Source organism: Podarcis vaucheri (genome assembly GCF_965113315.1).
Source record: "Podarcis vaucheri genome assembly, chromosome: 3".
NCBI lineage: Eukaryota > Metazoa > Chordata > Lepidosauria > Squamata > Lacertidae > Podarcis > Podarcis vaucheri.
Window position 1 is genome coordinate 78,142,105 of NC_138761.1, and position 25,964 is coordinate 78,168,068.

The following is a 25,964-nucleotide window of genomic DNA, read 5'->3' on the forward strand; positions in this document are numbered from 1 at the left end:
CAAAAACATGCGGAGGGCGCCGCGTTGGCTACCCGTGGTGTACAGCTTAGCAGCCCCCGCGGGCTGGAAGGGGGTCGAGGGAAAGGACAGAAATGATTTGAAATCTTATGCGGGCATGTCTTAAAACGAGCCGCTGTTGTGTTGAAGCAAAACTGTCCTGCTCCTAGGGGAAGAAGGGGGTCGTTTTCTTAGTCAAGGAGCGAGTGAATCAGCAGAGCCGGTGGAGAGGAAAGCAGCGGCGGCGGCAGCTTTGGCAGCGCCGTTCCCCAAGCCCACCCCTACTTATCCCCCGACCCCCTCGAGCTGCTTCCTATTGCTGCTCCTTGGCCCGGCAGCCTCCGCCTCCGCCTCCGCTGCTGCTGCCGCCCGTGTCTTGGTCGCTCTGATCGTCCGTGAAGCAGACGTCGACGTCGCTCTCGTTGTCAGTCTTTGGCTCCTGCAGCTCCGGGCCTGCGTACCCGGCGGCGTCGGCGCCGCTCCTGTCCTCTGCGCCGCCGGCGCCGCCCTTGGGCAAACTCTGGCCCGGGTGCCGGGACTTGACGTGCCTCTCCAGGTCCCGGCGCCGGACCAGCACTTTGCCGCAGAACTCGCAGCGGTAGGGCGTGTTGCCCTCGGCGTGCAGGCGGATGTGCTTGTTGAGGTTGCTGGGGTCCCCGAAGGGGCGCAAGCACACCTTGCACTTGAGCGGCTTGTAGCCGGTGTGAGTCCGCATGTGGATCTTCAGGCCGTACTTGCGCGAGTACAGCTTGCCGCAGTACAGGCACAAGTGGCCCGTCTTGGGCTTGCCGCCTGCCGGGCCCGACGACGCCGAGGGCTGCAAGCTCTCCAAGCGCCCGCGGCTCTTTTCGGCCGCCGCGATCTCCGACAGCTGCTGCGTGTGCATGGCGATCTCGCGGTCGATGCTGGCCAGGGAGCCCAGCTCCGACGGGTTCAGGCCCGCTGCCGCCGCCGCAGCCGCCGCCGCCGCGGCCCCGTTGAAATAGGACACGGACTCCGGGTACTTGAGGAGGTTGCCAAAGTGCAGCTTGAGCGGGTAGTAAGGGGCGCTGTAGAGCAGCTCGCCGTTGTAGACGGTGAAAGGCATGAAGGGCGGGAGGCTGCACTCCGCCGACGCGGAGAAGGGCTTGAGCCCGTCGAAGGGCGGCAGGGCGGCGGCGAAGCGCTCCAGGTGGAGTCCGCTGGGGAGAGGCGGGTAGCGGGCGGAGGCGGGCGGCGACAGGCTGGCGTGGAGACCCCTCTCGACGTGCTTGAAGGCGGACGTCTCCTCGAAGTGCGAGAGCAGCGGGAAGCCTCGGGCGCCCCCGGAATAAGCCAAGCCTGCCGCCGCCGCCGCCGCTGAGGGAGGTGGCGCGGTAGCCGCGTGGCACTTGGCATGGTGATGGTGGTGATGGTGGTGATGAGGCTGGGGCGCGTGGTGTTGCTGCTGCGCGTGGCCGTGGGGGCCGCTGCCCACGCCTAGGGGGCCTTCGCCGCTGGAGCGGCCGGGCTTGAGGCTCCCCAAGAGCTTGCTGAAGCCGCTGGCCTTGCCCTCTTCCCGGAAAGAAGAGGCCGGTGGAGAAGAGTCCGCCTGGTTCGCTTTGGCCAGGCCGGCAGGCTTGAAGGCGGACCTCGCCCCGGGGTAGAAGGACAGCCCGTTGCTGCCGCCGCTTCCCAGCAGGCCCAGGAACTGCCCCGGACCCCGTCCCGTCGAGCTGACGCTCATGTCCAAGGCCCTCTCCTGCTCCTCTTTGGCCGCCGCCTTGCGCCCCCCGCCGCCGCCCGCCTTGGCCACTGGCGGCGAGCCCGAGGATTCCCGCTTGATGCTCTCCCTGGAGCCGCCGGCGCAGTGGGTCCTTAAGGACGCCGGCGCGGCGGCAGGCTTCAGCGACAGGCTGAACAGGTCCGAAGGCCGGGCGTGCTCCGGCGAGCCCAGGAAGCTGCGGCCGTTGTTCAGCACGCAGTGGAAGTGGACGTGCGCCTTGAGGCTGTTGGGGTACTTGAAGGTCCGCCAGCAGTACCAGCAGATGTAGCGCTCTTCGCCTAGCAGAGGGAAAGCAAAGCAGGGAGACATTAACTAGGCAAACACGTAGAAACCCCAACTAAGCTCTTCTCACAGATTTGGAACCAGGTGCCTGGGAATATGAAACCTGGATCTGAAATATTATATGTTCAACTTTGAAAGTGAGAAATGCTTGAAGCAGAGGTTGCTAATCTCGGGCCTTCTAGACGTCCAACTCCCGTCAGCCCTCAATGCTTTGTGATGATGGGAGCCGTAGTTCAGTCACCTGTTAACCACCACCCCCACCACCCCCATTTGAAGGCTAGGTCAGCGTGGAGGCAACTTGAGAAGTGTTTGCTAATGTCCCAATATTTAATTACTGCACACCCATTGTGGAAACAGATGCTGTCCGTGCAGCATTATCCATAATTTTGAGTGTTGTGTAAACGTGGAATTTGATTCAGATTTTGTCGGAATACACATAATGTCTCTCGCTTTGTTTGTTTTTTAATGTGAAGTCGTGTGGCATTCATACTTCACAGCTATTATAATATTATTATAATTTATTGAATTTGTTCGTCGCTTTATCTTGCCCTGGGCAACCCACTTGCGAGTTGTGCACTGCCAACTACCAATGTGGAGAATACTCTGCCCATAATTAAACACTGTAGTTAATTGTCTTTCATAAATTCACTCACGTTCTTTTTTTTTTAAGTTCATCCATGTACTTTTAGCAAAGACCAGCATTGGGGCATATTTAGTCCATTCATGCACATATCAACTCCCCACCCAAACATGCGGAGATGAAATCGGACTACATCATGCCACAGTCACATAGCAAGCATCTCTCTCAGCCTCTGCTGAGGTCCCCTCCAATGCATTCCAGCCAACCATGTTCGGATAGATGCCCATTATCATTTATCCAAGTCGGTATAGCGACCTGTAGTGCCTGGGTAGTCATTTCATTGTTGCACTTGGGAAGTTGCTTTACGCCAGGTCAGACTGTTGGTCCGTCTACGTCAGTGCTGTCTACACCGGCTGACAGCAGCAGCTCTCCAAGGTGTCTTGGAGATGCTGGGGGTCGAATCTGGAACTTCCTGCGTGCAAAGCAGTTGCTCTCAGATGTGTGGGAGCGGCGAAGTTGGCATTACTGCGCTGACATTCAAGGCAGAGAACCAGATTCTGGGGTGATTCCGGGTTTAGTGGTAGAGCACGCGCTTCACGTGCAAAAAAGGTCCTATGGGTTCAGTTCCCTGGGATCTCAAGGAAATGGTCGTGTCTGAAGCCCTGGACGGCGAAGACAAGTCCACATAGATAAGTATAAAGGTAGATGGATCAAATGTCTGTAGAATGGATTTTGACACTAGGAGAGGATATATTGTTTAGTTATTTGTGGGTTGCCATGTTTTGAAGAGCAAAAAAAGGGACACTATTGCCGATTTCTACTTTTACCTATGGATATGACGACTCTCATTTTACCTACTCATGAAAAAGAGGGCGTGTCCTGGAAAAAGGGGACATTTGGCACCTTTGCTTGCTCCCGTGAGATCAGCAGAGTACCACGCTTTGCACCTTAAACTTGGAAGCTTAGACGAGCTTGATTTAACGTTCTAGAAAGAATAACTTAAAATACTTCAACGTCTGACTCGGCATAAGACCGCATGCAGGGTACACAACCTGCACTGCGCCTCTGCTATTGTAGTGGAAGCCTGCGTAACTATTAACAATTGATATTAATCCGTTGCATCCCATATATTGTCTAAAACCGCCAAGCTGAGAGGACTCCACTTAAATAGATAACTGAACAGATTTGTGAATCAAAAGCCCAACACTAGGCCATGGCAACTCTCAGGAAGGAATGTGGTTACAAGATGGCCACTAATCGGAACCTCTCAGGGTTAGAACATCAAATCAGAGCTAACACCTACCAAACACCCTGGCATAGTCTCAAGAACAGGAAGCCATAGTGGATGGCTTTTCGGAACGCGTTAGGAGGGAGTGAGGTTGATAAATAACGAGAGCCTTTCCCTGCATTGAAAACTGTGCATGTGGACTTGGAAGTAAGCCCTACTGGGTTCAAATGGACTTAGGCAAGTGTGAGAATTAGGGTTGCAACCATAAAATTGCAAGCTTTGAACTGACCTTAAGTTTGGAGCCCAGCGCTAACTTACTACAGAGAATTCTGTTGCCACCTACAACGAGTAGTTTCCAGGGTGAATGATTTGAGAACTGCATTCTGATTCATTGTCTGGCAAAGTCAACTTACTTGGATTTAAGCCAGTTCAGCAGCAGAGACGTTAGCGGAACTAAACCCATTTCATTCATATTTAAACGCTTCATCTCTTAACTAGACTGTGATTTGGAGTTCCCATTCTTTTACCTCCGTGGAAAACTGACAATCACTTAAACGTGGATCTGCCTGCTTCAGGCGGCAATCCCATAGTTATAGGAAGTTACCGAAACTCAACAAGACTTAATTCTGAATAGGCGTGTGTATAGAGTTGCACTGTCAGTCAGTCAGTCCCTTGTTTCTCTCTTAGTCCCGTCCCAGTTACTATAGACTTGTGACTTTAATACGAGTGTGTGAGTAGCATTAGAAAAGTCGTTATAAGTAATTTATCGGATTAGCAGCCTTCTTACATGAGTGTTTATGCGCAAGGATTTACTTTTCAGTAAACGTGCTTACCATTAAAGCAGTGGACGGCTGTGACTATCCCATACTCGCCTTTGGAGCCCACAGTTAGGGTAACATAGAAAGAGCTCCTTATCCCATTTGCACAGAGAGCAGGTAAGGAGTGCCAAAGATGCGCTCCGAGGGCACCTGAGGCCAACACCTTGTTGAAGCTGATCTGGTATGTGTCTGCACATTGCTGGAAGGGAGACTGCTTGGGTTCAGTGAGGAAAGAAAGGTGATATATGAATGTAATATATAAGGAAGGAGGGATAGAAGCGCATGGCTCAGTGGTTAGAGCACCTGTCTTGCACGCGGAATGTCCCAAGGTTTGAGCTCCGGCATGTCGAGGTAGGGCTGGAAGAGACTCCCTGTCTAAAACCTCGAGAGCCGCTGCCAATTTGTGTAGACCTAGAAAGACCAATCGGGTCTGATTTAGTCGAAGGCACTTCCCTCTATTTTTCCATAGTGCACGCGTGTGTGGCTGGAATCAATCTCAGAATGTGATTGTAAATAACGAGAGAGCTAGCGGTTGTTGAGATTCCTTTAAAAAAAAAAAGATGTATGGCTGTGGAATATGAATCCTAAACTGCCAGTGCCTTTCTCTGTTGAGTACTGAGAGAGGAGGGAGGTAGAGAGTTGAGTAAAAAGCAGTGCAAAGGCAGAGGGCCACAAATGCGCTCTGGCTGGGCTGCCTTTGGACTCCACGAGGAATGAAAAGCGCGCAGCTGTTGCCTTAACGCCTGTGTCCGGCGGCCCATCTGTTGACGTTTGCAGAATAGGTGGCGTATGTCAGGGAGCTGACGCAAGGAAACAAAGGCCAATCTAATGATCATGAGCCTCCCATTACCAGGCGAGACAATATCCTATATGTATGGGCCATACGTAATCGGTCCTTTCAGAATACAATGCCCTTTGTGCCCCCGATCCTTAAACGCTTGGCGTTCCCTAAGGCGGAACAAACCGACGGGGCGACTTCGTGCTCCTGCGATACGCACGTCCCCTTCTTTCGATACTTTGTCGAGACGGTGGGGGCCATTGCAGCAGAACACGGAGGTTTTGCACCGGAGGATTCACCAGCAAGGGTTAAATTAAGCGACCAGCGCTTCAAAGCTATAGAGAGACTCGTAAAAGAGGTGGCATTTCCGAATGCAAAAAGAAAAGCCCCACAGGGATTCAATGGGGGGGGGGGCGGAATATGAAATAGTGAACAAGCAAATCGCTTAGAGAGGGAAAGACAGATAGTGAAGAGCCTGGCTAGGGCAAAGAATGAAAGATAATGTATAGCTTGTGGAATCTATATTGGATCATCTTTCTTCTACATGTGGTTCTAAAAGTTGAAACACATACATATAATAAACGCCAAACCTAGATACAGATATATTACTCTCAATAACATAGGAGCAGTCCTGCAGGACCAGGGCAAAAGCCCGCCTAATCCTGCATCCTGTTCTTGCAATGGCCAATCAGATGCCAATGTTCTTTCTTTCTTTCTTTCTTTCCTTCCTTCCTTCCTTCCTTCCTTCCTTCCTTCCTTCCTTCCTTCCCTTTTTTATGGGTTCAAAAGAAGAAAACTAAGCTTCCATGCTCTCTGACCGTAGGCCATCCTGGGGCTAATGGCACCTGGGGTCCAACCACACCTGGTTACCTTGTAAGTTTATATGTCAATAAGATTTGTGATCTATGCATTAGTTGGCCATCTCAGCGAAATAATTGTGAATGTCCCTGGCTGCTTACTAAAGACGGCCGTGGGCTACGGTTCCTGGGTTTAGTGGCGGTGGTGGTGCTTGGCCGATAGGATTCCAGCGATAGGATTCCGTCGCTGGTTAACGTGAAACTGGCGTGTAGGATAGGACGCCCGAGAAGGCATAGGAGGCGCTAGGTCTCGATCCTGCTGGAATAAGCAAGCCAAAGGGTCTTTTAAAAAGGACAGTCAGTTCAAGAATCAACCAGCGTGGAACTGTTCATTAACTGCAGAGAAAACTAAAGTCTTTCTGTTCAGTGATAGCTCCCTCCCAGCCTGTCAGTAGTTGCAAGCATCCTATGGCCTTACACTGGAAAGGCAGATAACTCGGTCAAAGGGATGAATGAATAGGAAGCCGCAATAAAACTTTACGAATTTACGTCTACAGTCCTAAACACATTGGATTATAGGACCTACATCTCAGCATAAACGTGCATGGTTACGATGGCGCTGTTAACAAGCTTAACTGAGTAGCTTTCTCCGGCTGGCGAGCTCGTCAAAGGCTGCGCTCTCCAATTATCTTTGTTTGCAAACACTAACGATCCCTAAACCCAGACTGCTGGCTTCTGTCCTCCTCTCCCTCCCCCCCCCCCCAATTCTCGATTCACATTATGCTGCTAAGAGCCTCGTTTACTCAATCTATGACTAAATGGAGCGAGTCAAACACTTTTGTGAAACTAAAATTGCCACCCTCTTTCCAGTTCCACTTGCTTGACAACTGTTTTTGTCTCAGGGTTTGTGTTGCCGTTTTAGGACTGAATGAAAGTCTGCTCGAGAAAGTTAAAAATAATTTTAGCGAAGCTGGGGAAGCTGAGCATAAGAATTGGGTTGGAACGCCAGTACTAAGTAAGGCTGGTTTTGTTTGTTTGTTTTGTTTTGTTTGTTTGTTTTTCAAGAGGGGCTCCTGTACCTGTAGCAGCTGCAAAAAGAATTCAGCAGACGCACGCAGGCGATATGGGATGATGGTGAAAAAAAGTTCGCCTGTTGAATGTCTCGCGCAGTTCGCAACTCTCCAGAAGCAAATCGTGTTGATTTCGCCGAGATTTCAGTTCCCTACACATTTTAGATTACCCAGGAAGAAAGAATATTTGACTAGAGACTCGCTGAATGGGCTTTTAACATCTAAATCCTTCCCCGCAAAAAGTCGTGGTTCAAGTTGCTTCCTATTGCGTTAGACCTTATGCATTTTAATTTCGTATGAAGGGTTTAGAAATTGCCAGAAGCTTAGAAATGGCTAAAATGCAGTGTTCGGAAAGAAAATGCCGACTAGCAGAAATTTTCCAGTCCTTAATAAATTTGTGTCACTTGAAATCTGTAACTCTTACTTGGGATTAAGCGTATTTAGGGTCACAGGCCACAGCAGTAACAGGATGCTAATTTTAGACCTGGCCAATATCCGACGGTCTTTCTTATTTATTATACTCTAAACACAAAGATGGTGTATCCGGGGAAGGGAGATAGGAAAGACGACTTCGTCCCCTTCATGATCGTTGTTGTTATATTGAAAAGACATGCTTCCGAGAGGTGTACAGTTTTGGGAAAGTGGGCGTCAAAGTAACACCTTCACGTACAACAAATCCCATCTTAAATCCCGGATTTTCCCAGTTAAAGAAGGAATAGTGAGAGCCCATGCACCTCCAAAACTTTGTTGGACTACAACTCCCATCATCCTTGACCATTGGTCATGATGAATGGGGTTGAGAGAAGTGGAGTTCAACAACATCTGGAGGGCCACATATGCCCCCTCCTCCCACGCCTGAGATAAAGGATCTCAGGTAGCAGGGCTAGGGAAGACACTTGCCAAGGAGAGGAAACAATATTGTGATAGGCAGACCAATCATTGGACTCACTCTAAAACAGATTTAGGTGATACTGGAACCCCTAAATTATGTGCCCGTGAATTTGCATCCTATTGATTTCAAGCCATGGAAAACAGAACACAAAGTGTCAAAATGAGACCCGTTGACTCTCTTTACACCTTATTATATAATGTATCTGCTAATATATGTTGCAAGGTGATAAGTTAACAAAAGTATTTTTAAAAGTCGTTGCAGTATGGTCAGAGTACATGACCATATCATAAAAATATGGGATCTTAATGTCTCAAAATGATGTCCAGTACAGTACAAGAAATCAGAGGAAAGGGAAAGGCTATAGCTCAATGGCAGAGCATCCACTTTGCATGCAGAAGGTTCCAAATTCAATCACCAGCATAGCCAAGTAGGGCAGGTAGAAACCTCAGTCTGAACCCACGAATAGTTGCTGCTAGTCAGTGTAGACAGTGAAGCCAGTCCAAACCAGATGGACCAATGGTCTGACTCATTATGAGGCAGCTTCCTTTGGAGTGCAAACTTGTGCCTGTTTATTCAGAAGTAAGTCCTAAGCTAGGATGTTCAATTGGGCTTACTTCCTCCTGTGTGTTTAGGTTTGCAGCCCACCATAGCTGGTTTGTTTACTTATTTTTTTATTTGGGAGTAGACAATACTGAACAATTGTTGTTGTTGTTGTTGTTTGAATTTATATACTGCCCTATACCCAGGGGTCTAGATGGGAAAATAGTCTGATAAGGCAGCTTCACAGTCTTTCCAGTGGTGGCCCCCTGATTGTGGAATACTCTCTGATGCCATCATTATCAGCTTTTAGGTTCCAGGCAAATATGTGCATGTTCACCTAGGTACCCAGCTCTTAACTGGGGTCATATGTGTGTGTACACACACACACACACACACACACACACACACACTGCCCTTAATCCAAGGGTCACAGGGTGGTTTACAATATAAAAACACACAAATATATACCATAACAACAAACAAAAACAATAACACCCCCATAGTTAAAAAGGCCATAGATTGTTTAATAAGTCAAAGGCCAATGACAGCCTAGCCAGTAATGGAGTACTGGTGTTCATCTTGTAGCAGGTTGGGGTAAGATTTGGCCTTCTTATGTTATTGCAGGATAGACACTTTTAGTCAATTAATATTCTTTTATCTTTTTGATGTATTTTAATGCATTATGCATTCTTTTATAATTGTAGGCCACTTTGCGACTTTTAGTAGTAAGCGACAAATCATTGCAACTATAATCATCATCCTAGCTATAGATACTAAATGCCTGTGAGGCAAAAGTTCTTTCTGTGCACCATCTGTGATTTTTTTCAGGAGATTTATAAATTTCCCATTGAGACCAGTAGATCTTACCATTTGTCTGGGATATAAAGTTGTGATTAAGAGTACCCAGCCTCTTATACATATGTGAAATGGGCAATCAGATCAATTATTCATTGATAACTTTTTGGGAGGAGTTTTCTTGCATTAGGATAGTTCTCCTACATTGAAACTATTTTTTTCTGTTTCAGTAATTCCTGTCTACTAGTATTGTAGTAGGGTGGGGTCCTATTTCTTCCTCTAGTGTTTTTGGCTTGCTCCTAAATTCACTTTCCCTGAAGTACTTGGATTTAAAACAATTGACTTTCTCTCTTTCACCCTTCTCATGTAGTAAAGAGGATTATACCACACATAGGTGCAGAAAGCAGTAACATACATGGTTATGTTAAACGGTCCTCTATAGCTGCCTTTTACATTTATATTACTTGCACTTTTGAAGAAAGGTCCTTGGAACGACAAGTTTCATTCCCTCTCACCACGCATCCCAATCCTATACATTGCAACTCAGAAGCAGCTGCTCTGAGTTCAAAGGGCTTCTTCCCAAGCATGTGCAGTATCTACAAAATTATTCATCTAAGTATTCTGCAAACCCAAACTTGCAAAGTCCACAATCCTTTTAAACACAGTGGGGTTTACTTCTGATTAAATATGCATGGGTTGGGCCTGAGTGCAAGTTAAAGTCTGTTAGAGCTATGTGGGCCAATCCATATACAGTGGTACCTCGGGTTACATACGCTTCAGGTTACATACGCTTCAGGTTACAGACTCTGCTAACCCAGAGATAGTGCTTCAGGTTAAGAACTTTGCTTCAGGATAAGAACAGAAATCATGCTCCAGTGGCGCGGCAGCAGCAGGAGGCCCCATTAGCTAAAGTGGTGCTTCAGGTTAAGAACAGTTTCAGTTTAAGAACGGACCTCTGGAACGAATTAAGTATTTAACACGAGGTACCACTGTAACTGGAAATTGGATTTTAAGAAGCTCTTCTCCTTGACCCATTTATTCTGCTAAACCTCTTGGGTTTGGTCCCAGTTATACTGCCTCGGATTGCGCCGAGGTGTAAGTCAATGGTGTAGAACTTGCACTCTGTGGTGGAAATAACCTCCACCGGAATCAATGGACATCAGTTCTAGCTGAAGCCTTTCGGAATGGCTGTTTGATGACTTAACAGCTAACACTCCAGTTTCATTAATTCGCTGTGCAATTCTAAACACGTCCCATCGCGTTCCTGGGACGTTGCTGAAAAGATAAAAGCGTGACCAGGACTGCAGCCAGAATCTCGTGGTAGGTTCCATCACCAAGAAATGCTGCTGAATCCGTACAGCCTCTGTATTTTAACAGGATTAAGTTTCCTCTTTGTTTTAACATATTATCTCCTAAAGCTCACTAATCTACAGATAAAGGCTCACCGGCACAGTGGCATAGCGTGGGTTGTCAGCACCCGGGGCAAGGCAAGTAATTTGCGCCCCCTAGCCCGTGGATTTGCGCCCCCTAACCTGTGGATTTGCGCCCCCTAACCCTAACCCCCAGATGTTGCGCCCGGTGCGGCCCGCCCCCCCTGCACCCCCCCACGCTACGCCACTGCACCGGCATTACGGATCCACAAGTCACTGAATCCGAGACGCCTAGTAGCTCCATGCACTTCCCTGCCTCAGAATCAACGAGTCTTAAACCAAAGTCCTTCCCGCCACCGGATATATATATATATATATATATATATATATATATATATATATAACACAAGAGTACACAAAGCCTTAACTTGGACAAGAAGCTGTGGCCGCTCATTACCAGAGTGAAAAGGAGAACGAACGGATTGACTGAAAACATTATTCTTAAAAAATAAAAAAGTAGTTGGAACAAAAATCCATTTCAAAATATAAACCATGGCTCCATAGCCATGATTGGGCGGGCTGGGGAAAGAAATCTGGCGAGCCGAGTTCTCCTCTGGCACTTGGAGAAGATCTAGTGGCATTTGTTTCTTTTGTAGTCCCTCCAAGAATTCCCAAGCTTTCCGAACAGCGCTGGAGGTGTCCTTTGCTTTTAAAGAACGCTCACGTATGTCAGCGCGCATACTTTCCCGCTTTAAATGGACTATACCGTCACTTCGAATAAGAACGGGATCCGGAGGTTACGAGAAAAGCCGGAGAGGGAGATGCAAGGCAGATGCAAGGCAAAGCAAAGCACAAAAGCAGAAGGAAAGCCATCCTAGGCCTTCAGAACCAGCGAGCCTCTTTTAGCACGGGCGAGGGCAAAAACCAAAACTGTCGTATTGTAAGGAGAAGAATATCGGTGTGGTAGGGCGCCACAGAGGGAATCGGTGTACATGCAGGAAAAGGCTGAGCAGGAACAGGGTCCAAACTCCCTTCTAGCACGGTCTAAATTCGTAGCTCAAGAACTATTCCAATGAAAGATTAACCGCATTGGGAAGAAGGTATCTGGAGTAAATATGTATGTTTGACCTGCTTAAGCTACTTTTATCTTAGCTCTAAGCTGTGGTCCAATGCTGCCTTTTTATTGCAGTCCGGTCCACAATCCTGGTTGAGCCGTATTTAAGCCTTCCCCACTTCTTTCACGAAGTACTTGGCATGACTGGGGTTCTTCTTGCACATCAGCCCTCAGTCTTACTTACTTGAGAGTAAGCCCCATTAACTTCATTGAGGCTTTTCTCCGAGTGAGCATGCACAGGATCTAGCTGAGCAGCATGTATTTGCAAACATGTCTCATATAGATCCAGCACCACAAACGAACAGCTCGCTTGATCTTTTTAAAAACAACCACCACTGTTTACACTGGGATTTACTTCCAAATTTGTGACAAGTTTATTAATTGCCCGTAGTTTGTTTTTTAGAGTTTAGGAGAAGGTATAAGACCGACCTACTGACACCCGCACACAAATTTATTAGCCAGTGTTGACTTTAACAGAGCTTACTTTCAAGTTCATTCCGCCCAAACTGTATTAAGTACTCGATGGTCTGCGGCTCAGCTGTTATCTTCCGTCTCGATTTAAGTTAAAATAAAAGAATCTGCAGGTTGAAACCCCAAACCTACTGGTGGGTAAATCCCATTGAACTCAGTGGGGCTTACAGCAAAACTCTCACTGTAACGCGTAGTTAGTTGAGCAGCGCTGTGGGGAGGCTCTTCCTCCTTGCGCAAGTCGCTGGCCAAGGTGCTGTACGTACCTTTCTCGTCGTGCGTCGGAGTAGCCGTGGTGGGGATGTCAAACCACTGAGCCAACGAGCTGGAATACCACACGGTCAGCTCCTCTCCTGGCTGGACGTCTCGCAGCGCCCGATAGAAAATCTAGGAGAACAGAAAGAGCCCGTCAAGGGACCAGACAGCAAAGCCAATCTATCCAGCCCTGAGACAGAAAGGCTCATAGTTAGTTAGGGAGGCTGTAGGTACCTGTCCGCCCGGTAGATCTGCAATAGCTTCCAAGGTCTGTTCTTGCGAATGCCTGGCAGCCCGGATTAACCCTATCCACTCCACAGCAGAGCCCCCGGCTTCGTCCACCAGTTCCCCTCTCAGCATCCGCACCTGGAACATAGGACAGCAGAGGCTGTCATTTATACCGCCAGTCAGTTCAAGGTCCTTGCTTTATTTAGCCAGAACAACATTTGCTGGTACTGAGCAGCTCCACAGACAAAAAGACCGCTATTGTTACATCCCTTACCCACACCATAACCTATTAAAATGATTTATTTGTCTAATTTCTCTCTTTGTTTGATCGTTTCCATGAGAAGTGGGTCCCACAATCAACAGAGAGAGGTGAACCAGTGCGCAGCTCGATCCTAGTCGGAGGCAGCAGCCAGGAGAAGAGTTAGAGGGCTAACCAAATGCAGCCATTGCTGCACTAATCCGGAACGGGGCAAAGGTCTCCTAGCAAACAGTTTGAGGATGGACACCTTCTTATTTTATAAGCGACTGGTTCTGTGGAATTGGAACGTGCATGCTTACTCGGTAGCAAATCATCACTGCGTTCAAGGGCTCTTACTCCCAAATAGACGTTCATAGGATTGCAGCCGTAACTCCACTCTTTCATTTTGTTCTCCTTTATTTCATTTGAAAAGTCCTTCTAAGTAAGTATGCTTAGGCTCACGGCTTTATTGTCTTGGGGGAGATTTAAATCCTCTTAAATCCAGGTGGGTCGAAGTTGGGGAGTTTCGGTCAATGTGACAGCTATATATATATAGTCTTTAGGATCAATGTGCCAATTAACTTAGATAGCAGTCGATTGTTAGACTTAGCCCGAGCTGTGAACCAGGTTGTCCATCGGGTTTGAATCGACGTGTGTCGGCTTCACTGCCACGTAATTGCAGCTACCAAGGGAGCGGGTGGCGCTGTGGTCTAAACCACTGAGCCTCTTGGGCTTGCTGATCGGAAGGTCTACGGTTCGAATCCGTGAGCTCCTGTTGCTCTGTCCCAGCGTCTGCCAACCTAGCAGTTCAAAAGCACAACAGTGCAAGTAGATAAATAGGTACCGCTGCAGCGGGAAGGTAAATGGCGTTTACGTGCGCTCTGGCTTCCATCACGATGTTCCGTTGCGCCAGTAGTGATTTAGTCATGCTGGCCACATGACCCGGAAAGCTGTCTGTGGACAAATGCCGGCTCCCTTAGCCTGAAAAGCGAGATGAGCGCCGCATCCCAAAACCGCTAACCGTCCAGGGGTCCTTTACCTTTACCTTAATTGCAGCTACCAATAAAGGGACACCTCCACTCGATGCCATGTCATTCCGAAGTGAGACAAGTGAGATAAGTGCGTAAGTTGCCCTGAGGTCAGTGTTCCCCAAACGCCCTATATACACTCTTTAAACAATCCCTCTTAGTTGGGAAAAGAGCCTTCTTCAAACTCTCTTCCGCTTCTTGTCACTTTCCCTGACCTATAGGGCTGCAGCCTGAAAAGACGAAGGGGAACATATTTAAGAACCATAGTTATTAAATTTCCCCCTTCGAGGGGGAAATGGCTACACCTACGTTTCACGCTTCCCAGCCCCTGTAGGGTAATTAATTAACGAATAATCTAATCAGAAATAATAAAAAAGAGGATGAGAGCAAAAGAGGAAGAGGGCAGGAGCAACTCTGTTGAGCCTCAGAGTCTTGCCTCATCCTTCATAATCTGCTTGGTCATACACAGAGAGCGAGCAAATGAGGGGCTACCTCTTTGAATGACCAGGCAATAAAAGTCACTGTAACAAAGGCAGCCTAAAGGGAGCAACCAACGGAGCCAGATGAGAAATAAATTTGAAGGGGCTGGCAGAGCGTTTAAAAACAATTAAAGGGCATTCAGAATCCGAGCGGAACGTACGACAAACCTCTGCGCTTTGGGGAAGAAAGGAGACAACGTTGCCTTCTGCTAAGCTCATCCGAGGAGATGCTCGAAGGCTGCAATCCACACACACAAACAAATCTTTCTTATTTGGGGTTCCTTTTGGAGACTTCTCTGTAAAGCACTCCAGAAGCAGTGATCAACATTTGGAGCCAGCTGGGAAATCAGCTCGATTGCTCCGATCCTCTTTTGCTTGGTCAATGTTTCTTATGGGCTGAAATCCTCTTTAAAAGCAAAACAAAACAACAATGACGGTGACCGTGGCGAGCCCGCGAGAATTTCGGCGTTAAAAGGGTGCTTCATAAATTGGATCATTCCAGACTTGGGGGTCTGTGGGAGGACTGTTTTCATCTCTTATCTTTGCATTCATTTGGGTTCTGCACAGATGCCTGTGGGGAAAGCTCACAATTGCTCTCCCTTGCACTTCATGGCCTTAAGGCCCCAGCACTCCCTAAATAAACAAACATCGACGCGCTCTTGTGCGCGTGTGTGCATCTGTCACCTTCAAGCAGGTGATGAGACGGACTGTAGTCCAGGAAAGCGTAAGCCACAATAAATCCGCAAGTCTTTAAGGAGCCGCAAGTCTGTGGATTTCGCTCCCACAAACTTCCACCATCCAGCCACCCTTCTTGAAATCTCAACTGCAGGCCGCTTTTGTTTCGGGCGAGGTTTTCCTGCGGTTGTTTTATCCTGCATGAGAGGCAAATCTCACCTGGTGGCGTTAGGAACCTTTAGGTTTCGTTTCACTTAACTGCTATTTTGCCTCTTCCACTTTAAGGTTAAAAAAGAACCTTGAAACAGAAGGTAAACATAGTACATTCAATAAAAGCAGCTGGCATCGCAGGCAACAGGGGTCGAGCTACCAGTTCGTTCATTCATTCATTATTTTATTTCGTGTTGTGAATATATATCCGATTTTGTATCCACCACTCTGGTATCAGGGTGGAGGATCAGCCGGAGGAAACTATTTACCTTGATTTACCCGGATTTGATTTCCTAGAATTCGGGGTGCGGGGCGGGGGGCACCAGTAAGTCTGTTGACCGCCTCTGTCTCGTTTTTCCAGCTTCCCCCTCCCCACCTACGTCCAATCCAGCAGGGTTCAATACTGGTCGTCGTCCCCCATCCCCGCAAATAAGTCATCTAAAGTCAGATATCTCCCTCGAAAGTCCAGGTCTGAAAGAGAGGCGGTCGCCCTTGGCTTCGTGAAGATCCGAAGAGCAGAGATGCTTCGTGTGGACACCCAAACCCGTTTATGAACGGAGGAGGGGGACAGAGAAATAACTTTGCTGCGGAAACATTCCCTTGCAAGGATGCGCGCCAGCCCCTCGGACACTTCCCCTCCTTCCCCCCCACCCTCCCTCCGCAGTGCTTTCCGCCAAGGTGCGGGAGCAATACCTTTTTCTTGGGTCCCGGCTCCCTGCGATCGGACAAGTACTTGCCCAGTTTGAAGGTGCCGGACACCGGACCCAGGCGCAGGCCAGCCGGGATGCAGCTCTCCGCGGTAACGCTGAGCGCTGGCGGACTCCGGCTGCTTTGCATCGCTGCCTCCGGGTTACAGACGCGGCGATCGGGAAAGGCGCCCAGGACTCTCTTCGAGTGACAGAAGGAGAGAGGGAGGCAGAAAGAGGGAGAGAGGCAGAGGCAGGCAGCGAGGAGGGCTGAGCCGCACCGGCGTTATCTCCGCCCGCAAAGTGACGCGGCCGACGGTGCGCGCCGCCTTTTCAATTGCCACACGAGGGCTCTCCCCTCGGCCCGCCGGTGCTCCAGGGCGCCGGGTTGGGGCGATGAGAGAGTGTGGCTCTTGCAGCAGCTGCCGAGTCCCACCCGAGAGGGTCACATGGAGATTTTCCCTAACCCACCCCCACCCGCCCCATCCACCAACCTCTCTCTCTCTCCCCACCCATCCCAACGCATAATCAAGGGCTTTTTTGAATGGGGCAGCCAACAATGGCCCCGGCGACCTTCCCATTCCTAAAAATCCAATTTGTCAAGGGCAAAGAAAAGGCGCTGGTGAATCAAAGGTCTGGAGGGACCATTAATCCTCAGCATGGGGGATTGTCCCCGAGACAGTTACGATATTTTAAGTGACAAATCCACTGTATAATTTCTCCATAAATTTTACTTCCTTCGATTGTTCCCCGACAAACCAGTTTTGGAAAAGAAGGGAGTGTTTTAAGTCTACTTGGCTGAGCCTTTTGTCAGCCAGAAGACTTCAAAGATTTTTAATTCTCTTTCCTTGGGCTGGATTGTAAAGGCGATTAAACAAAGAGATTAGGGGGGGGGGATGTTTGGAGGACTTGTTAACTTCTATTGATTCCTGGCGTGTGCCATACAGAAATTGGGCAGGTACTTGATGGGAAAACACCAGAAAATACCTACACTTTAAAAAAAGAGGGGGGACGGGGACGCTGCCATATTACCAATTCAGTGGGTTGGTTGGAGCCCAGAAATCCCTTTGCAACAACGGCTTGGTTCCTCAACTCTCATTTTTCTCCTGCTTTTAACTGCGTAAAACAGAGAAATCCTCGCCCTGAGTTGAAAGCACCAAGCTTCGCGTTTGGAAGCTCTCTAGAAATAGTTTTATTTGGCTGATCGAAGGAAGCGCCTTGTATTGGGTGAAAAAGGCGCACGAGCGCACAAAACAATACACAGGGGAAGTTCATGGAGGAGTCTCGCGGAACGGATCCGTTTTTCAATTCCTGGATCCATTCTCCGACCCCGAGATAGGTCGCTAAGCTACAAAGATTGTTGTGGTCCGGTTCTTTTTTAAAAAACTTTCAATAGAAAAGTAGCACTCACATTCCAACAGGCCTAGAACAAAACGCAAACCATGTGCTCTATGGGATTTCCAAAGACGGACAAGAATTTATTTAAGAAATCCAGAGGAGAGGGGGAATGATGAGGAATGGTGACGAAATAATCCGAATACGTACTTGTCCGTGTCCATATTTATTCACTGGGTGAAGATAAAACACCCCAGAGGAAAGGCAGAGAGGAGGGACGGAAGAAATAAGCCAAAATTCGTAAAATACTTATCTGCAAGGAGATACTTTGAACATCATTGAGACTGGATTTGATATAAATACGGCTACAGCTGCAATCCTATGCACACACTAGCTGGGGCCCACTAAATAAAGGGGATTACCTCTGAGGAGGATTGAATCCCAGGGCTACTATGGGGGAGGGGGTCTGGCTTGCTAGATTTAGTTTCTTAGAGGAAAGTCCTGTTGAAATGAGAGACGATAGCTTCCGAGTCAGGATGAGGCCATCATAAACAGGCTAGCAGAATGCACGTGGTCATCGTATTATTTCACCTGTTTCTGCATTGGGGGCAAGAGAATCTTTTGCTCAAGCTATGCAGAGACCCACTGACATTAACAAAATGTGTAAGTGTGAGCAAGAGCATCATGAGACTTCATAGCTGACCAGGAATTGGTCCTCCAGTAACAAGAATCGATTCAAGAAAATGACAAAAGCTGAGACCTTAAAACCCAGAGCGGGGAAATGATTGCAAAGTTCCAGCAAAGTCTTAGCCCACCGAAATAAATGGAACACACTTCCTCGAGTGTTTAGGCTGGAAGGGCCAGAGTTTACTGCCTTCCCTTAAAGTTTTCATAACGGGAACGGAAGGTGTGTGGTCTGTTTCTGCGCAAATTTACTTCGATGCAGTCGCATTAAATCCAATGGGGCCTTACTCCCCACATCTATGAGCATAATGTTGCAGCCTTGGAAGGCAACCCTACACATGCTTCTAAAGAAGTGGGGTCCATTGTCTGCCCAGTTAAGTATTCTTATAGGGTTACAGACTGGATCGTTAATTTGCTACTTACTAGCTCCTTACACGCTTCTTTAGTAATGGGAATATATTCCAAAGAGTATTCTTTTCCCTCACAAGCGTGGAATTTGCAGACTGTTACCTAGCCCACTCGCACAGTTTGTAGCGAGATGCACGTTGCTTTAAGCACCACGACAAACAGACACAGAGATCTACATCCGAGGCCTTGGATAGACTGTACCAAATCCACAGTGGGACGATGAAGCCGGAGCATATGAAGATGCCTTCTATTGATTCATATCATTAGCCCATCTAGTTCGGTATTTTCCGGGGCCGGCCCACCCATGAGGCAAGGTGAGGAGACCACTTCGGGTGGCAGGATCCACAGGGGCAGCAGATCCCTATTTAGATCTTAAGTCCCGCCTCCCCTTGTCCCTCTCTCCTTCCCTGGCGGGGCTGGAAAGTGTCATTTTGTAGTTCGTCTCAGGTGCCAACATGTCTTGGAACAGCCGTGGTATTTTCTACACTGAGTGGCAACTGCTCTCCTAGCCCTACCTTGAGATGCTAGGGGCTGAACCTGGGACCTTCTAGATGAAAAGCAGATCCTCTGTCACTTTCCCTATTTGGAGTCAAGCTCAATACAGCCTAAGTACAACACATTTGATAAAGCATTGACGCCTTGCAGGCTGGTGGTTACACATTCACTGGAAGGTAGGTCCAAATGAAATGAATGGAACTTACTTTCAAGTAGCATTTTGATCAGGGCGTTATCCCCTTTAAATGCAAAGGAAGAGACACAGCACTTTTACAGCACATTGGTTTCCATTACAGCATTAAAAACATGCATTTATTTATGCCCCTCTCCTCCTCCGCCCCCTCGAAATCATCGGGACCTAAACATGCCTGGATCGTACTCTGATGGCCTTGCACACAATTAAGTCTACAGCCCTAAACCTATTTATTCGGGAGTAAGTCGAATTTATTCAGCTCAGTCGAACTCATTTTGGCCTACCGCCTGGGTTGTCGGACGGTAATCCTGTGCACGCTTACTTGGGAGTAAGCCAAATGAATTCAGTGGAATCTACTTCCGAGTAAATATGGATAACCTTCAACTATCTATTGATTTCAGCAGAATGTCACCCGACCGGAATTTAAATCAGCTCATGTGCTGCTTCTTCCTGAAACTTTATGGATCGGACAACTTTAACAGCGCGATCCTCTGCATGTTTACCTGAAAGTCAGTTACACTGAGTTCGACGAGTCCTACTCCTTGCTAGGAAGTGTGCTCCGAACTGCTGTCTAAGCCTGGCTCTAACTCTCTGCAGTTAATGAAAACGTTAACGTGACACTTCATTTGTGCAGGTTCTATTCAGCTCCGTAGCTTTCATTCATCTCCGCCTAGCACTCGGAAACTGAAGCTGACTTTCAGGTAAATCCGCTCGTTTGCCCTATATTTACATCAAAAATATTTCTTAAGCATTTACGTAACAGAAACGCATGGTAGTTTGCCCAAGGTTAAAATCAAGAAAGGTTTCCTTGTAGAAACTCACATGGGCTTTGTGAAGTGTAAGTAATTTACAACACAATCCTATACCCTGACTCAGAAGTAAGCCCCGTTAAGTTTAGTGGAGCTTACTCCTAGCCAAATGGTGTAGAGGTGCTACTTCAGGGGCCGTATAAGGAAGAGTTGAGTTCTACTTAGGTTTATATCTGAATTTCAAGAAGACTTCCTTTCATGCAATGTGGTGAGAACCCCAGTAAAATATCCCCAGGGATTTTCTTATGGATTCTGTGCCTCAACACCAAGGGTAACCAACAGTCGGGTGTGTGTGGAAGTTGTAGTCCCGGTTGGCTATCTGTAGCCCTTCAGATATTGCTAGACTACAATGCCCCATCACCCCTGGTCGTTGGCTCTGCAGGCTGCGGCTGGTGGATGTCAGAACCCAACATCTGGAGGGCCACAGGTTCCCCAAAACTCCGCTCTAAAATGTGGGGTTGAAGGCACACACGGCAACCACAATCATATTGGTGCTCACTTGGAAGCAAGCCCCATTGAACTCATTTGGGCTTGCTTCTGAGGAAACGCCCACGGGATCAGGTTGCTCCGCTAACAGCTACAGAAGAGGAAATTGGTCTGGCACCAATAAATTTACATTGACGTAGACCCTAGTGATTGAAGTAAATCCTAATGCTTTCCAAGGCATAGGAGTCGGTGTCCACCAACATCTGGCGAGGCACAAGTTAGCCACCCCTGTATGACTTGCATTTAGTGGGCTGGAAAACCTAAAGGCATTTCAGGAACTGGGCGCTAAAAATTATGTCAGAATAACATTGCGTGATGTGTTGGAAGGTGCAGCTACAAGATTCCTTGATGCCCCGGGAATAACACGGCTGTCCTTCTGGGATGGAGATGCTTCCAAGGAAGGACTAGACTGCTTTACAACCCAAAACCCATGTCACTCGCCCTCCACTGAATAGGACTTAAGTACTGTATTGACAAATCCAGTTTTCGGAAATCATAGAATTGTAGAGTTGGAGGGGACCACGAGGATCATCTAGTCCAGCTCCCTACAGAGCAGGAATATTTTGCCCAACCTGGATCTCGAGCACGCGACCCTGAGATTAAGAGTCTCCGATGTTATGGACTGTCAAAAGTGTCTTTCACAGAGTACAAGCCCATTCATGTTGACTCGGTAGTTAAGTTCCACGTAGTTCAATGGGTCTTACTTCCTAGTACATGTGTTTGCGGAGTGAAGCCTTCCAGCGCAATTCTATACACGACCAGTTAGAAGAAAATCCAATTGAGTTCAATGGGGCTTACTCCCAGGTAAGCGTGCTTGCGATCGCAGCATCTGGCTCCAGATGTGTCACTTACGCAAGTCGCCGATGCTGCAGACTGGAAAGCCTAAGAACCCCTCCGCCCCACCCAATTTCAAATCGAATATATATACTTTTTCTAGCAAGTATGAGTTTGAGATTCTAAATTACTGGGAACGACAAACGGTGATGTTGGGTGAGGGGGGAGCTGGGGGTTGGGGGAACGCGACTGAAAACGGCCTTAGTACCGACCCGAGTTCAGAAATCCTTTCTTTCCTGGGTCAGGTGGAATTGGATCGGTGCTTTCTCGAGAAGGGATCGTTTGGGCTGTTGCAGCGGCTTCTGAGGGGGGCGGTGGCCGGGACTGAAGACTGAAGATGACCCCTGCGGTCCGCATCCTGAATGGGAAGCAAAGGGCGAAACAAAAAGCGGAGAGCAATAAATTCAAGCCAAGGACTAGTCCGTCTAACCTCTGGCCTGCCGGCTTCGGGGTGACAACCGGTTGAAATATACCCTTCCTGACCCGCCCGCCGGCCGCCAGGGCACTGGTCGGAGGCGTCAAAGGGGAAAGGTAGAAGCTCCCTTCTGCTCTAGTGGGGCAGCCTCGCCACGGCCGGCTGGAGTCGCGAGCGCCACGCGAATCCTCCGACGGAAAGCAACCCACAGCTGGTCGGTTGCGAGACAAAACCATTTCTTTCTATATCCGCATGTACATCCAAGTTATACCTCGTCTCCCAACTGCTGGAAAGGATGGCAGCGACCCCGCACGTTGGCTTTATTTTATTTTTATTTTATTTTATTTTATTTATTTTCTTCCGTTCCTGTGGCTCAGTTGCCTGGAAGCTTCTTTTAGTTACAATAACTGGTCTCCCCCCCCCTCCCTAAAAAAGGGAAGGAGACACGTTTGCTTTGATTTTTGTCTATCTCCTTTCCCCCCAATCCCTAAAAAGGCAGGCTGAAATCGATCTAACGTGCCCACTGAAGCAAGCCACGCCATGAAAGGCTGGGTTTTTTAAAAAAATAAATGGGTAAAAGGAGCCTTGGAAGCAAATGGGATGGAAAATTAAATGAAATTAAATAGCTTGAACGGCTTTATTGTCCCTTATTAAAAGGACACATTAATTACATGCTTCTAGCTTTATTCCGAGACAATGTTGAGAGTCAAAACATTCCACTAGTCCCTTTTGAGACACTTCAACTGGGCCGCTGGAAAGACCAGTTAAAAGGGGGAAACCACTTTTGCCCAGCGACCAAAAGAGATTTTTAACCCCCCCCCTCCTTAGCCCTCTCCCTCAATCTCTCTCTCTCTCCCTCCCTCTCTCTCTCTCTCTCTCTCTCTCTCTCTCTGAACTGCCAACGCCCCCAGGGAAGGCTTTGGCTCAGGACTGGCTCTCTCTTGGCTTGAACAGGTTGCCCCATAATGAGGCATGAATGTTAAGGAACAACAGGCGTCCAAAGAGGCACAGTTGCGCCTAGCAATGTCCCACCAGGGAGCTCCATTCAAACCATCAAACCGCTCCAGCACTGAGAAGGTTCAACATTACATTCAAACCAGCATGAATGCCTGTATACAGGGCCAGCTCCATTATGCTGTGGGGAAAGAAACACAGTGGATGCTTGAACAAAACAAAACAAAACAAAACAAAAAAACGTTGGGGGAACGAAAGAAAGAGAAAGAAAGAAATGCTGCAAGTTCATTCAGTGGCCCAGATTCTCCCAGTGCAAACGGAGCAGCCTATTTTCTCTCCCCAAGGCAGAACCTCGTTCCTGCTTAAAGAAAGGTGTGTTTCAGCCAAAATCAGCTCCCTGGAATCTTGCAGCATCTTCGTCTTTCCAGTCCATTTATTCCCCGCACCCGCTCATTCTCCTCCCCACAATCCGAGTAAAGTCAATCGGATTGTTATGGCTGGTGAGAATAAATGGTGTAAGGGCTAAAGAGCATTCCGCATGGCATCTGATCGGAGTCAATTTACAAGTCAATTTACAATTTACACACACACAAAATAGCCACCACTTTTTACCAGAGTAAATTCAGTTAACCCCTAATCAGTTTATCCACTGCAAGTTTATGTGTATTCCCTTCTAAGCCGGCATTTTCATACACAAGATCAGCCTTGACATGATGCTTTCAGGAGAGAATCCTCTCAATGCCAGGTTTTATTTTTGAATCAAAAATAAGTTTCTGTTCCTTGTGGCTGTGTAAATTAAATATATATTGCTTTTAGTGGGGAAGGGCCTTGAGAGAATATAGCTACCCACCCCTGGGTTAAAAGAGAGACAGAGAGAACTCTCTCCCAGGATAGCAACCGTGTAATTTGCTTTTGACTAGCGACACTTGACTCTTCGTAAACAGTCTGAGGATTGTTGCCTTGAATTATATTCTTAAATAGAGGTAAGATGAAAAGAAGCTTTCACTGGGACAACTATTTAGTGGAGACTGTTTAAAACCTATAAAGCTTTCAATAGCTTTTTTCTTTCTTTTTGTCCTATCTCTTCTTACAGTTGTGAATTTTTTTAAATGAGATAATGCTGGGTTTGAAGCCTACATGAATACTAGGCTCTCTGCCTCTCATCTTAGATAAGTGTGGCCTGTTGCAGTTACTTTTTAAGAGGAAGGCACTCAACACATGCTCAGGACACGTCTCTGTTATCTCACTTGCGGCAGCAGGGGCCCCCTGAAAACAAGTTTTAAGACAATTTTGTTTGTTTTGTTTTATTACATTTCTATCCTACCTTTCCTCCAAGGAACTCAAGGTGGCATACATAGTTCTTCCACCTCTACTTTTTATCATCACAACAACCCTGTGAAGTAAGTTAGGCTCAGAGAGAGTGACTGGCCTAAATGAGTTTCATAGCTGTGTTGGGATTTGAACTCTCATTTTCAAGGTCCTAGTCTGTCTGACCTAGTCTGTCTAACCACTACAGCACTCAGTAATTCGTTTAAACCTCCCTAATGCTAAGGCTTAGGCCATAGAGAGGAAAGCCCAAAAGCCGTGCCATCTGACCTTGTAAACATATTCTGTTTCAGATATAGAAGGTGTGCTTTAGGTTAAGGGCATGGGCTGAGTGGGGAAGCAGAGGCTTAGGGTCAAATATGCCCCTTCAGATCTATCTGACCCCTGGGCCCTTCCCAGGCCACACCCCTCTTAGGTCCCCACCCTGCTCTATGCCCTCCCTAGGGAAAGTCTGTAGCTCAGTGATAGAGCATCTGCATTGCATTCAGAAGTTCCTGTGTTCAATTCCCAGTCACTCCAGGTAGGGCTGGGAATGTGCCTTATCTGAAACCTGAGAGCCCTTGCCAGAGAGGTGGAACAATGGTCTGACACTGTACAGTGGTACCCTCGGGTTAAGAACTTAATTCAGTCTGGAGGTCCGTTCTTAACCTGAAACTGTTCTTAACCTGAAGCACCACTTTAGCTAATGGGGCCTCCCGCTGCTGCCGTGCCGCTGGAGCATGATTTCTGTTCTCATCCTGAAGCAAAGTTCTTAACCCGAGGTACTATTTTTGGGTTAGCAGAGTCTGTAACCTGGAGCGTATGTAACCTGGAGCGTATGTAACCTGAAGTGTATGTAATCCGAGGTACCACTGTATAAGGCTGTTCCCTATGTTCCCTATTGCCTATGTTCCCTATTGCCTATTCCCTATTGAAATGTGACCTTCCAACTAACAGAAGGCCTCTTGCTTGCCTAGATGAAGGAGAGAGAGATGTACGGGTGGGTGTTGAAACATCTGCCCTAGTTTGCCTCTGGCCCTGCCCACCACTGACATGTGTCCCTCAGAATCTTGCCCATTGTGAATATGGTGAATATGGTCCTCTGGCTCAAAAACTTTCCCTACCCCTGGCTATGGGGCATGCATTCTGTGGCTAACATCTTGAATAGAGGAGGTGCCCTGGTCTCCCTGAAATCCCTGTCCCCAGAGATATAGAATATAGATATAGGCTAATCAGTGTCAAGAGACATGCACTCTGTGTATGCTTAGGAGCGCTCTTGTTTATTTGCATGCCCCAAGGCTAATCTAGACATGCAGAGGAGCAGAGGAGTCTGGAAGTGGTAGAATGGAGGGAGCCTTCTCATCCTGCAGGTGAGGGACTCACCTCTTTGGGGGCTCCTGTATGTTAAAACAAAACCCTATGCAAGCAGAAAATTACTAAGCTCGCCCTAGCACTACTCTTCCTGATACACTGGGGTTGTTGGGTTTTTGAATTTATTTATGTTTGCTCTATTTTAGGGGGTGGATTCCACAGTGTCACCTACACACCACACCTGCAGCCTTAAGTGTTACAGGTCACTTGGCCACCTCAGGATTCCACGGGCAACTTTAGGGGAGACATCTAGGGCCTCACTTCACATAAGGGACCCCAAAATGCAACAGAGCTGGCTTCCCAAATTCTGAAGTCAGCAAAGTAACACACATTGCTATCTGTGACCAGTCCCAAGATCTGCCATTCATTTCAAAGACGTGGTTTTTTTTGAGGATGGGGGGAA

General features: G+C 47.8%; 1 protein-coding gene across 1 annotated transcript; it reads right to left on the reverse strand.

Moving 5' to 3' along the window:
* Window positions 1-310: 310 nt before the first annotated feature.
* PRDM13 (PR/SET domain 13) lies at window positions 311-16,532 on the reverse strand (the record flags this gene model as incomplete). The annotated part of the gene is made up of 4 exons (XM_082216641.1): window positions 16,280-16,532; window positions 12,963-13,094; window positions 12,740-12,860; window positions 311-2,019 (listed from the first exon to the last, which is right to left on the reverse strand). Exons 1-4 carry the CDS (start codon window positions 16,421-16,423, stop codon window positions 311-313), a joined length of 2,106 nt encoding a protein of 701 aa, XP_082072767.1. The 5' UTR covers window positions 16,424-16,532.
* Between the last annotated feature and the right edge of the window lie 9,432 nt (window positions 16,533-25,964).